A 15,302-nucleotide genomic window follows, 5' to 3' on the forward strand; every position below is an offset into this window, starting at 1 on the left:
GCTCTTACAATATTAAAAAGCAGTGTAGAAGCAGTTCTTCTATCAGGTTCAATATCTAGCTCTAACACGCCCCCATCTCCTGTGAGCCCTCTTCTAAGGCTACTTTTACAACTGGGGCAGTGTGATCCGGCGGGCAGTTCCGTCGTCGGAACTGCCCGCCGGATCCGCCAATTTGGATGTGACTGAAAGCATCCGTCTCACAAATGCATTGCAAGAACGGAACCGTCTCTCCGCTTGTCATGGGGACAGACGGAACCGTCTTGTATTTTTTTTCACATTTTTACCGGTCTGCGCATGCGCAGCCCGGAAGGACGGATCCAGCATTCCGGTATTTTGAATGCCGGATCCGGCACTAATACATTCCTATGGGGAAAAATTCAGGATCCGGCATTCAGGCATGTCTTCAGTTTTTTTTCGCCGGAGATAAAACCGTAGCATGCTACGATTTTATCTTTTGCCTGATCAGTCAAAACGACTGAACTGAAGACATCCTGATGCAAACTGAACGGATTACTCTCCATTCAGAATGCATGGGGATATGCCTGATCAGTTATTTTCCTGTATAGAGGCCCTGTGATGGAACTCTATGCCGGAAAAGAAAAACGCAAGTGTGAAAGTAGCCTTAGGGCTCTTTCACACCTGCGTTCTTTTCTTCCGGCATAGAGTTCCGTCGTCGGGGCTCTATGCCGGAAGAATCCTGATCAGGATTATCCTAATGCATTCTGAATGGAGAGAAATCCGTTCAGGATGCATCAGGATGTCTTCAGTTCCGGAACGGAACGTTTTTTGGCCGGAGAAAATACCGCAGCATGCTGCGCTTTTTGCTCCAACCAAAAATCCGGAACACTTGCCGCAAGGCCGGATCCGGAATTAATGCCCATTGAAAGGCATTGATCCGGATCCGGCCTTAAGCTAAACGTCGTTTCGGCGCATTGCCGCATCCGACATTTAGCTTTTTCAGAGTGGTTACCATGGCTGCCGGGACGCTAAAGTCCTGGCAGCCATGGTAAAGTGTAGTGGGGAGCGGGGAGCAGTGTACTTACCGTCCGTGCGGCTCCCCGGGCGCTCCAGAGTGACGTCAGGGCGCCCCAAGCTCATGGATCATGTGATCACATGGATCACGTCATCCATGCGCATGGGGCGCTCTGACGTCATTCTGGAGCGCCCGGGGAGCCGCACGGACTGTAAGTATACCGCTCCCCCGCTCCCCACTACTACTATGGCAACCAGGACTTTAATAGCGTCCTGGGTGCCATAGTAACACTGAACGCATTTGGAAGATGGTTCCGTCTTCAAATGCTTTCAGTACACTTGCGTTTTTCCGGATCCGGAGTGTAATTCCGGCAAGTGGAGTACACGCCGGATCCGGACAACGCAAGTGTGAAAGAGGCCTTAGTCTCTGTTACTAGGGATGGATCTTGCCTGACAACAGGCAGTGGACTGCAACTTAGGTGGAAGTGAGACCCCTAGCAGCCATGAATTTACAGCTTTTTTCAGGTGGATGCAGGCAGATTTTTTTCAATGAAGTGATTTAGAAATTTGATAGTTACACCATTCTCTGTTAAAGTACACTGACTCTTTAAAATCTCACCCATACTGCTGATAAAATGTAGTAATTTTCTGCATACAATTCCACTGTGGAAAATCCACAGTGTATATGACACGTGTGGGCACACCCGAAATCCACTTCATGCCAATTTATGGTGAGGATTTCATGTTGCAGTCTTCACAATGCAACATGAAATCCTGAAGCATATCCGCAGCCTTTTCACAAAAAAGATCTGCAGCATTTGGTGCAAAATTTGGTGCAAAATTTGCTGCTGTGGAATTCCAGCAGATCAGCAAGGAAAGGCATGGGACTGCATGACTTTCCACCTGAGCACACATGTACGTGTCTGGCCAAGAAGTAGTAAAGGTAGCGGCATTAAAGGGAAAGTACAAACTCATTTCATTTCTAGTAAAACGGCCACTTATTGGCCTGCTTCTCCTTGTGGAGAGTACCAGAGTTGTCTTAAGCAGGGGCGCACACAAATCTCATAGGGTCCCATAGCAAAGCTTAGTATGGCCCAATCATATCACCAATTTCCCAGTACATGTGCATCAAACATTCCCAAGCAATGCCGACTGCAAAGTGCAGGCCCCAGATTTCTGACAAATTTACAATTTGTTTCAATAAGCAGAAGATATTTTAAGAAAAAAAAAAAAACACATATATAAAAAAAAAGCTGCCCTCAGCCTCAACCACTTTATTCGACTTCTATGTGGAATACGTGCTTCATAAATATGGTGCTCCTCCTGACCACTATACTTCATGCCAGACAACTGGTATAAATACACTTATAAATCTCCTGCTTCCCTTCACATATTGCAAAGCTGTCTGCTTGTAGCCACCACTAGGGGGAGCTCAGCGCATAGCAGTTTATACAGCTACCATTAACTGAAATTGGAAGCTGTAATCATCCTTTTGCACTGATCTTCATATAGTGGTGGCTGCATGAAAATGCAGTGTTCTCACATCAGGAACAGTGGAAGGAGTTCAGCATTGAGCCCCCTATCCCCTTGGGTCCCATAGCAGTTGTGTGGTCTGCCTCTACTGAAGGTACACCACTGGGTGTAGGGAAGGCAATGCTCCCTAGGAAAAAAAGGATATAAGAGAAAGAGAGCCGCCTGTGTAGTGGCAGCTAGTGAAGACAGCAAACCCATAGTAAAGGTTCAAAACTTTAACAGACCTAGAACAAGGGCCCATTTGCAGACAATCCCTTTAGGTCACAGCAGTAATTTAGTCAATCATTTTTCTGCCAAAACCAGAAGGAGAACCTACACAGAGAAGAACTATAAAGGAAAGATCTGCACTTCTTCCGTGTGTTGGCTTACCACCATTAATGAAAAAAGGGTATCTTGGTTGTTTGAAGTTATCCCTTATCCAGCAGTAGGTCCTCCACCAATCACAAGAACGGGGCCGCGTACCCCCTGCAGCCCCCCTGAAAATAACAGAGCAGCTGGTTGCACTCAGCTATCTCAGAAATTCCCATAGAAATTAATGGAGGGACCGCACGGATGTCCGACTGGCCGCTCCGTTCTTTTCAGGAGGACTGCAGGTTGTACAGGGCCCCCATTCTCGTGATCGGTGGGGGCATAGTGGTAGTACCCCCACCGATCTCATAGTTTGCCCATTTTCCTATAGATAGGGGACATCTGCTTTGACATCCCCGCAGTCGAGCCAATCACAGGTCGTGGCTGTTTCGGGATCCCTTTGTGACTGTGTGACCATTTGTCATGACGCAAGGGGAGTCGAACACCGCCATGGCCTGTGATTTGCTACAGCGACGTCAAACCGGATGTTGACATCGCAGGAGCCCAGCAGAGCATAGCAGGCCTGCAGTAGAAAGAGCGGGGAAGCAGGCAAGTCATCTTCCCTTTGCATGTCTGACAGGATGGGAAAGGGAGATTGCCAAACTGCCCTTCCCCCCATTCTTGCACAACCCCTTCAAGCCCCTTTACACACAGCCTTTTGCTGGTGGAATTTGGCTACAATTCTGTGCCAAGAAGCTGCCGACAGGGCAGAGGGGGTTTATAGCTGAGACCAAGGAAAGACGTGTTGTTTCTCGTTAGGTGTTCGCTCGTCGTTTAGCTCTATTCAACATGGCTTTACGGTAAGCCAGATGTAGTAGGCTTTTTGCTCTATAGATTTAGGCAAAAATCCAGGGCCGTCTTTAACAAGGGGCAAAAGGGGCAGCTGCCCCGGGCCCAGTTGCTCCTGGGGGGCCCAAGGCAGCTGCCTCTTGAGCCCTGCTAGCTAGGCTGTCAGCTACACAGGGGGTGCTGCCATGCCATGCCTGCCGACACTGCAGCGTACTGTGAGAGCTGTGATTCTCTTGGACCTTAGATGACATCATCACCATGTGACCAGTAACCTAGCAATATTACTGGTCACTTGGCTATGAGGTCATCAAGGTCCTATCAGGAGTGTTGCTGTAGAAGTTTGCCTTAACTGTGGAGCTTTTTTGTGTGAAGATTACATCAGAAAAATGTGACAGGGGTTGTTATGCTAATATACTGTAAACTACTGTATAGTGGGGTGCTGTATACTGTGTGGGGGGCTGTATACTGTGGGGGGGCTGTATACTGTGGGGGGGCCTGTATAGTGTGGAGTGCTATACTTCTGTACTGTATAGTGTGGGGGGCTGTATACTGTGGGTGCTGTATATTGTGGAGTGCTATACTGCTGTACTGTATACTGTGGGTGCTGTATAGTGTGTAGTGCTATACTGCTGTACTGTATAGTGTGGGGTGCTGTATCGTGTATAGTTTGGGGTGCTGTATACGGTGAGGTGCTATACTGCTCTACTGTATACTGTGAGGTGTTGTATACTGTGGGGAGCTGTATACTGTGGGCTGCTGTACTATATACTGTGGGGTACTGTATAGTGTGTAGTGCTATACTGCTGTACTGTATAGTGTGGGGTGCTGTATCGTGTATAGTTTGGGGTGCTGTATACGGTGAGGTGCTATACTGCTCTACTGTATACTGTGAGGTGTTGTATACTGTGGGGAGCTGTATACTGTGGGCTGCTGTACTATATACTGTGGGGTACTGTATAGTGTGGGGTAGCGACTGCTACCTCTGCACCCCCTATAGCTACGCCCCTGGACTTGTGTAGACTTCTCATTCCTGAAATCCATAATGCTTCAAGATCACACACTTCATGACTCTATAACAGATCAGATCATCATTTTGACAGGATGACCCCACTAATGATAAAAAGTGATGAAATTTAACATAACCTTGTGTGTAGCATCGCCAAAACGGTAATGTGTGCAGTCATAATCCTATTACGAAAAAAAAAAAAAAAAAGAGAATTCTCCTACTTTTGAGAAAAAACATCCATCTTTAATGAAGAGCATCATTTATTTCAGTAATAGAATACGAGATGAGTTCTGTGAAGTAAATAATATCGGAGCGCTCTTCCAGCTTGTGGTTATGCAGATGAAGGGAGTCTGATCCTCGTTCAAGAACACACTTTTTATCTTTACCGAAAATTCCTCTTTAATTTAATCTAAATGAAATTAAGGACGATTTGAACTAACTGCTCAGGGTTATCCATCTCAATATCACAGCGCCGCCATCAGTCATCCCATGAATATTAAGAAAGGCTTATGCTGCAAAATGGAACAGAACTAGAAAAGCTTTCACAATGAAAATGCAACACGAGCTCCATGTGGGCATGATGGCCGCCATCTGAAGTACCCTGCAGAGGATGGCCCAACTAGACCAGGTGTGCCCTCTGTGTGGTGCCAGTGGTACATTCTCATCGCTCACACGGGTATATACAGGCAATGTCAGAAGCAGGAGTTTTGCCCTAGGGCACTGCATTTCCTACCCCTCCATCAGAACATACTTTGGGCTGTCTGCTAGGAGGGTGTGAGATCTCGCACTGACATTCTGAGCGTTCAAAGTAAATGGGGGCAAACCAATTTCCCTCCTCCGCAATATGGATGCTAAACACATTAGGGGACGTTTACTATGGGCTCATGCACACAGCCGTAGACATTTTTGCGGTCCGCAAAACACAGATACCGACTTAGAGCCTCCCGTCATTTTTTTTCCTCCTTCAGAAATGTCCTATCCTTGTCCGCAAGACAGACAAGGAAAGGAGGCGTTTTTTTTTTGTTTTTTTTTGCAGGGCTGCAGAACGGACGTACGGATGTGGACAGCACACCCATTGAAGTGAATGGGTCCACATCCGATCTGCAAAAAATGCATACCAAAACCACGGTCGTGTGCATGGTGCCCTAAAGACCAGCGTTTCACACACCAGTCTTTGGCCTCATACACGTGACTGTATATATTTTCTGGTCTACAAATCGTGTATCCGCAAAACACTGATACCAGCCGTGTGCGTCCCACCCTATTGTAAAATGGAAAAGAATAGGACATGTTCAAATTTTTTTTTGCGGGGTGGAAATACGGCCACACGGATGCAGAAAGCGCACAGATGACATTCGTGTACCCTCTTCATTTTCTGCAGTCCCACAGGACTCCTGCATAACGGATCCGCCTGTAGACTTCTATTGTGACGGAATGCCTCTTAAAAGCATTGTGTTATGCATTCCGTCATAGAATTCCGTTCTGGCCTGTGGTAACGGAATCCATAACGGAATTGCCAGAAAACCCGAACTGGAACTTCAAAACATGAAGTTCACTCATCACTAGTAACAGGTCCTCTTTATGTCACTCTTGCTCTGATGTGGTTGGATCTTCAGCTTCATCTACACAAAAAGGTTAAAGTGGTATTTGCCAGATTTAAAGGGGTTTTCCATGGGCATAATTGAAAAGTCAGAAAGGGTTAAAAGAAAATCTCCACTGCAGCTCTCCACATCCTGCCTGGTCTTGACATGGCATAAATGGCAGAAAACCCCCGTTCAGCTAATCACTGGCTGAGATGGGTCATCACTAAGTGAGTGATTGGCTGAGTGGGCCTTTCCTGCCATTTCCGGTGTGTCGAGCCAAGAAAGGAAGTGGATAGCGGTGTGGACTGGAACAGCAGTGGCGAGGGATCAGTGGAGTGAGTAATGCTTGATTTTTATTTTTACCATTTTCAGGCTTTTTTTTTTTTTAAACCCCTTTAATTTGACGTACATTTTAAAGGGCTTCTGTCACCCCCCCAAACAGCAATTTTCAGTTTTGGACTTAATATATTTGCTAATGTACGCAGAGTCCATATATACCCCTCTTACCTCTGGCTGTGCTGTAATTTCATAAAAATTGTACTTTTGTGATATGCAAATTACTTCACTACCAGCAAGTTGGGCGGACTTGCTGGTAGCCGCCGCATCCTCGGTCTGAAAGAACGCCCCCTCTTCCACTTGATTGGCTGCGTCTTCTCTTCCGGGTGTAGGGCTGACGTCATCGGTGCAGGCGCACTGAGGAAGGAGCAGCCAAGCGAGCGTCCTTCTCTCAGAGCGCCTGCGCCGAATGAGGACCGGTACGGCGCAGGCGCGGGATTTGATCTGCAGGCAGGGCCAGCTGGAGCATGAGAGCGCTCGCTGGCCCTGTCAATCAAGTGGAGAAGGGGGCGTTTTTTCAGACAGAGGATGCGGCGGCCACCAGCAAGTCCGCCCAACCTGCTGGTAGTGAAGTAATTTGCATATCACAAAAGTACTATTTTTACTAAAATTACACCACAGCCTGAGGTAAGAGGGGTATATATGGAGGTGACAGAAGCTCTTTAACTCTTCAGAGGTAGTAGGTCTTCACTTGCAATTACTCACTGTTATTGTCTGGTAAAAACATTGTGAATATACAAGCCAGTCCAGCAAAGACTAGAAAACCAGCAGTGGATTTTCCTCTTCCAGACCTAAAAGACAAAAGGAAACCCCAACTAAAACACTTTTATTACAAAAACTTCTCAAAAACATTTTTTAAAAGTATATGATCACAATGTGTAGACGTACCAAAGTGTCTGGGACCACACTATGCTGTTGGGGTTCAGTTGAGACTTCCTTAAAATAAAACCACACATGCTAGACCCAATTTTTTTTTCCTGTTATGCCATTATTACTGGAAATGTCATAAAGGCTTAGTTGGTGAGGATCTGACTACCAAGATCCTCACCAAGGGAGGAGAAAGGGCTGTGCATGCAGAGTCACTCACTCTCCATTAGGATGCATTCCCACAACTGTATGTATTTTGCGGTCCGAAAAAAATACGGTTGACATCAGTGTAGCATCGTTGTAACAATGTCTATTCTTACCCGCCAAACGGGCAAGAAAGGGAAATGTTCTATCTTTTTTGCGGGACTGCGGAACAAACATATGGATGGGGACGGCACATGTTGCGCTGTCTTTTTTTCAGGACCTTTAGAAATGAATGGGATTGAGTGCAATTGCAAAAAATGCAGATCGGATGCAGATCAAAAATACGGTTGTATGAATGGGGCCTTATAGTATATACCAATTAGAAAAAAAGGTAAATCGCACTAATTTGCACAACTCCACTTTCATAGTCCCAGTGGTCAGACCCCCATCAGACCTTTACAGCATCCCAAATGGATAGATCATGAAAAAATGTTCAACAGAAAACCTTATACATTAATACTATATTCAAAAGGCAAAAAACACACAAAGTGCACCAAAACTGCACCCCCCCCCCCTACTGATATAAGATGCGCTTACTGAACAGAGCACAACTAAAAACATCTGAGAACGTAATGCCGCATTAGACAGTGCTATGATATCCCTCTGATGTGCGATTGTAAAATTATAGTTAATTGCCACTCTAACCCACGTAGTCCCATTAGTCTGCGTTTTTTGCATTAGCTAAGCATTTTGTCTATACGGAGCAGAAATGAGCAATCACAGTATACACAAATCTAGCCTGAAGGCTGTAGGATGTACTGGATATTATGAAAGTTGTGGATGAAAAAGACAAGTATAACGTGCACGGCTCAGTTTAATATAGTCCAATGCAAAGTGAAGTCGAAATTTTGGATAAAATGAAAATGTCTGCCAGAGACTAGCTTGAGTACCGACTCCCTAACCTTTATATCCCATACATTTCACAAGGTTTAAAGGGGTTCGCAAAGTCGCACGAGACTTTGTTAAATAACTTTGGTAGTTGATTTTTAAAGTGGAAAATTTTCAAAACTTGGAACCGAATTCGCTTCGGTCCCGAGGTACCAGTCGAAACCGAAATCTTGGTTCCAAGATTTAAAGTGGTTTTCCACTATAAAAATCAACTACCGAAGTTATTCAACAAAGTCACGTGCGACTTCACGAATAACTGTCTTCGGATCATTGGAGCCCATATATCTCCGTACAGTACTAATCTGAAGTTTTGAACAAAGCGACTTCGGATGTAGAATCCGAAGCTTGCTTCGCTTATCACTAATGATAATCTCTTTCTAACAAAGCTAGTACCTCACATGGATCCAGAGTTCCCTCCATTCATTGCTCCAATTGCTCTGCTAGATTTATATCAAGCTGGCAGCTTAGGAGCCATGTTCTTCTCAGGAGGCGTGTCTTTTCTGTGGCAGCTCTCTCCCTATCACCGCTCAGGAAGCAGTTAAATGAAGGAACTGAGCATGTGCGTCCACCTCAGAGAGGTTAAGTATATTTTTCGTGGGACTACCCCTTTAAAAACAAGGGATCGGGTAAGGTGAAATTCAACATGCCAGACCATTATTCCTCCTCAACATCTGCTGAACAAATGTTAGCTGAACATCTAATGCATAACAGATAGTTGGCTGGCCTGGATTAAATTAAGGTTTTAGTTGACCTTAGTCTAATGTGTATGGCCACCTTGATCTTGTTCATTTGAAATGTGCCATTATTTACTGTCCTCCTGGTCAGTTACTTCAGGACTTTTCTGCTTGTCAACCACTGTACACCATTAAATGCCTTTAAAGGGACACTTTCATAAATTTTTGTTAGCATACATTAAAGAGTTATCCAGAAATTAAGAAAATAAAAAAATACTTTAATACTTTATTATAAATATATTCCCAAATATCTTTCATTAGTTATAACTGCTCCTTTTGTCTGAGGAGCAATCATTAGAGGAAACAAAATGGCCGCCGTCCTATTAGTACACACAGAACCTGTCCTAATCACACACCAGGACAAGTTACTTCTATACACTGAGGTAAAGAGCTGCCTCATCCTCCTCTCTGCTCTGCTTGTCAGGGATTATGATCCTGAATGCAGCTGATCTTTAGCTAAATTTATGCAGAAATGGAGTTCATGAGGAGACATGAAGTACAGAGAGGAGGGTGAAGGTGTGAATAATGAGCAGCACTTGTATACAGTCTTCTCCATTACCACAGACCCACATTACCACAGTCTGTCCTGTCCGTCTTCTCTATACTTCATGTCTCCTCATGAACTCCATTCCTACAAAGATTAATTTTATCAGATGTAGTCCGGATCATAATCCCCGACAAGCAGAGAGGAAGATGAGGCAACTCTTTACCTCGGAGTTGTGAAGTAACTTGTCCTGCAGTGTGTTGAGGACAGGTTTTGTGCGCATTAATAGGACGGCGGCCATTTTGTTTCTCCTAATGATTGCTACATAGACAAAACGAGCCGTTATAACTAATAAAAAGTATTTGGGAACATATTTGTAATAAAGTAATATTTAGGTATTTTGATTTTCTTAATTCCTGGAGAACCCCTTTAACAGCCTATATGTGAATATTCTATGTAGTTTTCTGGAAATAGAGGAACATTTATTAACATACATACAAAAGCGGAGTATAAAAGTCGCAGATTTTGTCGCACGCTATTTTGCCCCACTCGCACTACTGTTTCAAAGTGGTGAGAAAAAGTGGCATGGTGTTGGTGAGGAAACGGGCAGGCCTGGCTCATTTAAGTTCGTCGCACAGCTTGCTGGAGGAAGTGCCAAACTTTTGTAGAGGCCTGTGTCTCTATATAGCTCTGGTGCTTCCTCCAGCGGCGAAGACCAGCGTGCAAAACGTTGGTCTTAATAAATGTCCCCCATTATTTTTTCAAGTCATTCCATGTATTCTACGTCCAGAAAACAGCCTCGCTTGACTTTCTCAGTCACACAATTCACTGTAGCAGGGAAGAAAGGGGATACGAGACTCAATTAGGGCCTGGAATTTTTTGTCGGAATTTTGGTGTGGATTACGATTTGCAATGCAATGGGAGGCAGTGCTGCCAGTTGCGCTGCCAGCGCTTTAAAACCGCAACTGTGCCAAAAAGGGGCATGGGGAAGTCTCATCATGTGTCCGCTCAGAGTTTAGTTCCATGTAATGTCAGGTGGGTCTATGGCATTCAAAGTGAAAAAAAAGCAGCGGCTTCTACCGCAGAATACCATTAGATCATCACATATTACACTGATCAGAGCAGTATTTTTCTGCGAACATCTTCACCTAGGCCTATCAAGAGAACAATAGAGCAGTCATGTTGTTATCCTAATTCTACTAATCTACTGTTATAACAATAGATAACACCTTTCCCTCATAGCAGCAGTAAACTCACAACTGGTTACTCATTTGTATAGGAGCTTTATCTCTCTGTTCAGACTGCTACACAAGGACAATATTTAGCATTTCATTTTCAATGGTACAGTGCTTAAATGAAAAAGAAAATAAAAGAGCAAAAATCTTTAAAAAATAGTTTTTATGAAGATTTTAAAAAATCATCCTTTCTCATAGACATGTTCTTTAAATGGTCTTCATTCTGCTCCAGCTTTAGGCTACATGCACACAAACGTTGTTTTTTTCCGTGACTGTTCCGTTTTTTTTGCGGATAGGATGCGGACCCATCCATTTCAATGGGTCCGCAAAAAATGCGGACAGCACACCGCATGCTGTCCGTATCAGTATGTCCGTTCCATAGCTTCGCAAAAAAAAATAGAACACGTCCTATTCTTGTCTGTTTTAGGCATTGTTACAATGGATCCGCAAAAAAAAAAAAAATGGATGGCATACGGATGTCAACCGTTTTTTTTGTGCGGATCCACAATTTGCGGACCGCAAAACACATACGGTCGTGTGCATGTAGTCTTACACTGTAATATGCTCTGCTGCCTAAGGGTACTTTCACACTTGCGGCAGAGGATTCCGGACGCAAACTGATGGCATGTCAGACAGATCCGGATGCGGATCCGTCTGACAAATGCATTGCAATAGGATCCGTCCGGTGTCATCCGGAAAAACGGATCCGGTATTCATTTTTAAAGGTCTGCGGATGCGGCACTAATACACTTCAATGTAAGTTAATGCCGGATCCGGCATTCCTTCATGTGTACAGTATTTTTGGCCGCATGCTGCAGTATTTTCTCCGTCCACAAAATGTAAAACGGACTGAACTGATAAATCCTGAAAGGATTGCTCTCCATTCAGAATGTCTTAGGATAAAACTGATCAGTTTTTTTCTGGTATTGAGCTCCTGTGATGGAACTCAACACCGGAAAACAAAAACGCTAGTGTGAAAGTACCCTTAACCTGCTTTGATTAACTTTTATCACTTGAATGTTTAGCAATTCCCCAAAAGAACTGCGTTTGCTAATTTTACCTCAATACAAGTACAGAATGTCACGTTTATGCCCTTTTCAGAATTGCACAAATTACTTTCTCACTTTTTTCTGCATCGCTCTCAGCTGTTTCCACTGCCTATCAGTATGTGTTCGGTTAGAAGCCCTCATAAATCTTCTATATGAGCAGCTATATACATGCTGCTCTGAGCTGCACTTGGACATAAGAAACTAAGGGGGAGTGTTACCAAACTGGTGTGAAGTAGAACTGGCTTAGTTGCCCATAGCAATCAGATTCCACATTTCATTTTTGACAGCTCCTGTTCTAGTTTACACCAGTTTGATAAATCTTCCCCTAAATATTCCATTGACTTATATAAGAGAATGTAGTGAGCATGCTCCGTGACATGTGCAGAGGTCATTCAGCAGAGAGGACAGGGTGGTTGCTCAGCCATCCCTACCACATGTTGTCAATGGTCTGATCGGTCTTTCATTATGCCCTGTGATGATGAGCTACCTACAGACCCTGTCTACCGGCAACGGGAAGTGTTGGTTTCTAGTGTGGGCCAAATGGCCAATGGGAAAACTGAAATATTTCATATAAATAGGAACAGGGACAAAAGAATCAAGAAAATATGTTTCATACAAAAAAATTATTTACAAAAGTCCCAAGTTGCCAAGGAACAATGATATCAGGTTGGTTATCTCCAAGTTCCCCCATACACAGAAATCGTTGCCAAACTCCTCTAGTGGTGACTTATTATCCTTGAGAACAAAAAGGGCATTAAAATTAAAAGTGCCTGATCCCTTTCTTCTCTGATATCTGTTGAGCAGAGACGGGAGTTCCCCATACACATTACATTGGAGGCCAGTAGTATTTAAGGGGTTGTCTCATCGTTACTAAGGCAAGATGAGACACAGTTCCGACCGACCCCAGGCCAGGAAGCAGCAGAGCACTCCGGCCCTCTACTGTTTCAGTAGCTCTCATTGCCATGCATGAGAGCTACGGAAACCATGTTGCACAAGCTATGGTGTCTCCCCAACTCAGAAACAGTATAGCTTGTTGTTCTACTTCCGGCGCTCTGCTGTTTCCCGACTGGGAGGTGGTTGGAACGGTGCCTAATCTCACCTTAGTAATGGCGAGATGAGGCAACCCCTTTAATGTACTAGCATGTACACACGGACCTCACAGTTTCTGGGTCATATCCAATTCTGTCCATCAGTCTGGATTGGAGATAAACAAACTGATTGATTCGTCTAATCAGGAAGAGTTCTTCACCTGCGAGGTGCCGTGCCCGCTGCTCGACTGAGAAGGCCGGACATCTCAACTCGCCCTGACAATAACTCAATACATTTCTGTAGGGGGTCATGCACACAAACATACTTTTCGCCCGTTACCGATCCGCATTTTTTTGCAGGTCAGATGCAGACTCATACACTTCAGTGGGGCCACAAAAAATGCAGACAGCACAATGTGTGCTGTCCACATCTGTATGTCCGTTCTGTGGCATCCCCAAAAGTACAGAACATGTCCCATTCTTGTCCGCATTACGGACAAGGATAGGGATGTGCTATTACGGCGCGAATGTTCGGTTCTGCAAAATGCGGAATGCACACGGCCGGTATCCGTGTTTTGTAGACTGCAAAACATGCAATGGTGGTGTGCATGAGCCTTAATACTGTAATAGTACAAGCCCGTCATATCCAAATATTCTGTACTTCTGCAGACATCTCCTGGGTGGGCTCTGACACCTCCTTTTACGCACAGTTCATTGTAAACTCCCCTTTAAAAAAAAATAATCCAGTAGGGTGACATAAGGTCTCCTCCACCTTTCAACTAAATTGTCTACTACTGAGACACTGGCAGTACGGCCGAGTGACAAATGCTCATCTGCAATCCAAGAAAATCCAGTGATCGGCCACTCAGGAGGATCAATCAGCAGACCAATCAGGGGAAAGGTTAATGTGGCTAATCTGAGTTTGGCGCTCTACCTAAATCTGCTCTCTGTCCAGCGAATTATTCTCCTCTGATTTTCTGACACAGATTGCCTTACTTCTCCTTCATGCTATACAGATTTGCATTTGACCCTGGACTGCCTGACTTTGCATTTGCAAACTATTCTGACATTTGTAGGCCCGCTGTTTATAATGTCTGATGTTCTTCTCTGATTATCCGCCACTGACTCCTGACTTGATTCCTTTTGCTCCACCAGTCGGTGGATACTCTGCAGATGCAACCAGAGTATTCCCAGCAGTGGAGACCAGATCTCTGTATGGGGTGTGGCCATGTGAACTGTAAAATGCATGGGAAATTCCCGGAAGGGGGGTATATCTCTCCCAGGTTCCTCCCAATCCATCCCCCCCCCCCAGTCCGGGGCAGGTTTTTCCCTAGCAGGAAGGGGATTGCAGGTGAAGTCTACCCTAATCAGGCTAGCATAAATCCACCCTCAGTGTGTCAGTGAACCTGGAGCAGAGGCTCTGTATGTGGTCAGTCAGGAGGGCTGAGGGGCCACAAGGCTATGCAGAGCCTGATCTCTCCCCTGTGCGGACTGGCGCTTGATGAGCGGAACCTGCTAAGGCTTGGAGCCCGAGACCCTGACCCTAAGCGGTACTTAGAGGTGAGTCAGGGAAACCTATGTGTTTAGGTAGAGCCCAGACGGGCAAGGTGTTTTATTTTGGTTTTGTATGTTTTTCTTTATGCAGTGTGCCACAATAAAGCACAGTTTGGCCCCTAAATCCTGGTGTCCGTGAAGAAGTGTGTGGTTGCAACCCCAGTGAAAGAGAGCTACCTCTTACAGGGGGTAAAAGAGCAAAGAGCTGGGAGTACGAAAGATTCTGCTAACCACACTGGCCTTCGCAAAGCCTGACTGTGGAAACGCAAATGATAAATCCCCTCCAGTCTCAAAACGCAAGAGGTCTTCTGTTCCCTATTGTGTCTGCTACTGGGCAACATCCCAAAGATAAAATGTGGGGAATTGGGTCAGCACAACCTGTATGTGGTGCACATCACTATGGCGAAATACATATACAAAACGAAAAATACAAATGTGATAGCACTCTACATCCAGCAATTTGCCTCCATGCTGGATGAGGCATTGGTGTACATTTTGGCCAAAGCGTAGTAAGCCACTCACCACGTCAAGGTCGCCTCTATTTGAGTGGTCCCTAACACTAGTTCCTACCTTTTTATGGGCCATGACAGCCACACAAAATCCAGGGAATGCAGGTCAGCGTGCACGCCAAGCACACTCTGCTTTTAACCCCGTCCGGTGCCATTACAGCTTTCATCGGATCCAGGGATGCA

At 45.0% G+C, this 15,302-nt stretch overlaps 1 protein-coding gene across 2 annotated transcripts in view; it reads right to left on the minus strand.

Moving 5' to 3' along the window:
• LOC121003899 (solute carrier family 22 member 15-like) overlaps positions 1 to 15,302 on the minus strand; it is a 298,912-nt gene that overhangs the window by 183,291 nt on the left and 100,319 nt on the right. For both annotated transcript variants that reach the window (XM_040435841.1, XM_040435839.1), the window contains one exon: positions 7,273 to 7,358. In XM_040435841.1, the coding sequence (XP_040291775.1) occupies positions 7,273 to 7,358 (86 nt within the window). The remainder of the gene's footprint in view (positions 1 to 7,272; positions 7,359 to 15,302) is intronic.

This window comes from Bufo bufo, chromosome 6 (assembly GCF_905171765.1).
Source record: "Bufo bufo chromosome 6, aBufBuf1.1, whole genome shotgun sequence".
Lineage (NCBI taxonomy): Eukaryota > Metazoa > Chordata > Amphibia > Anura > Bufonidae > Bufo > Bufo bufo.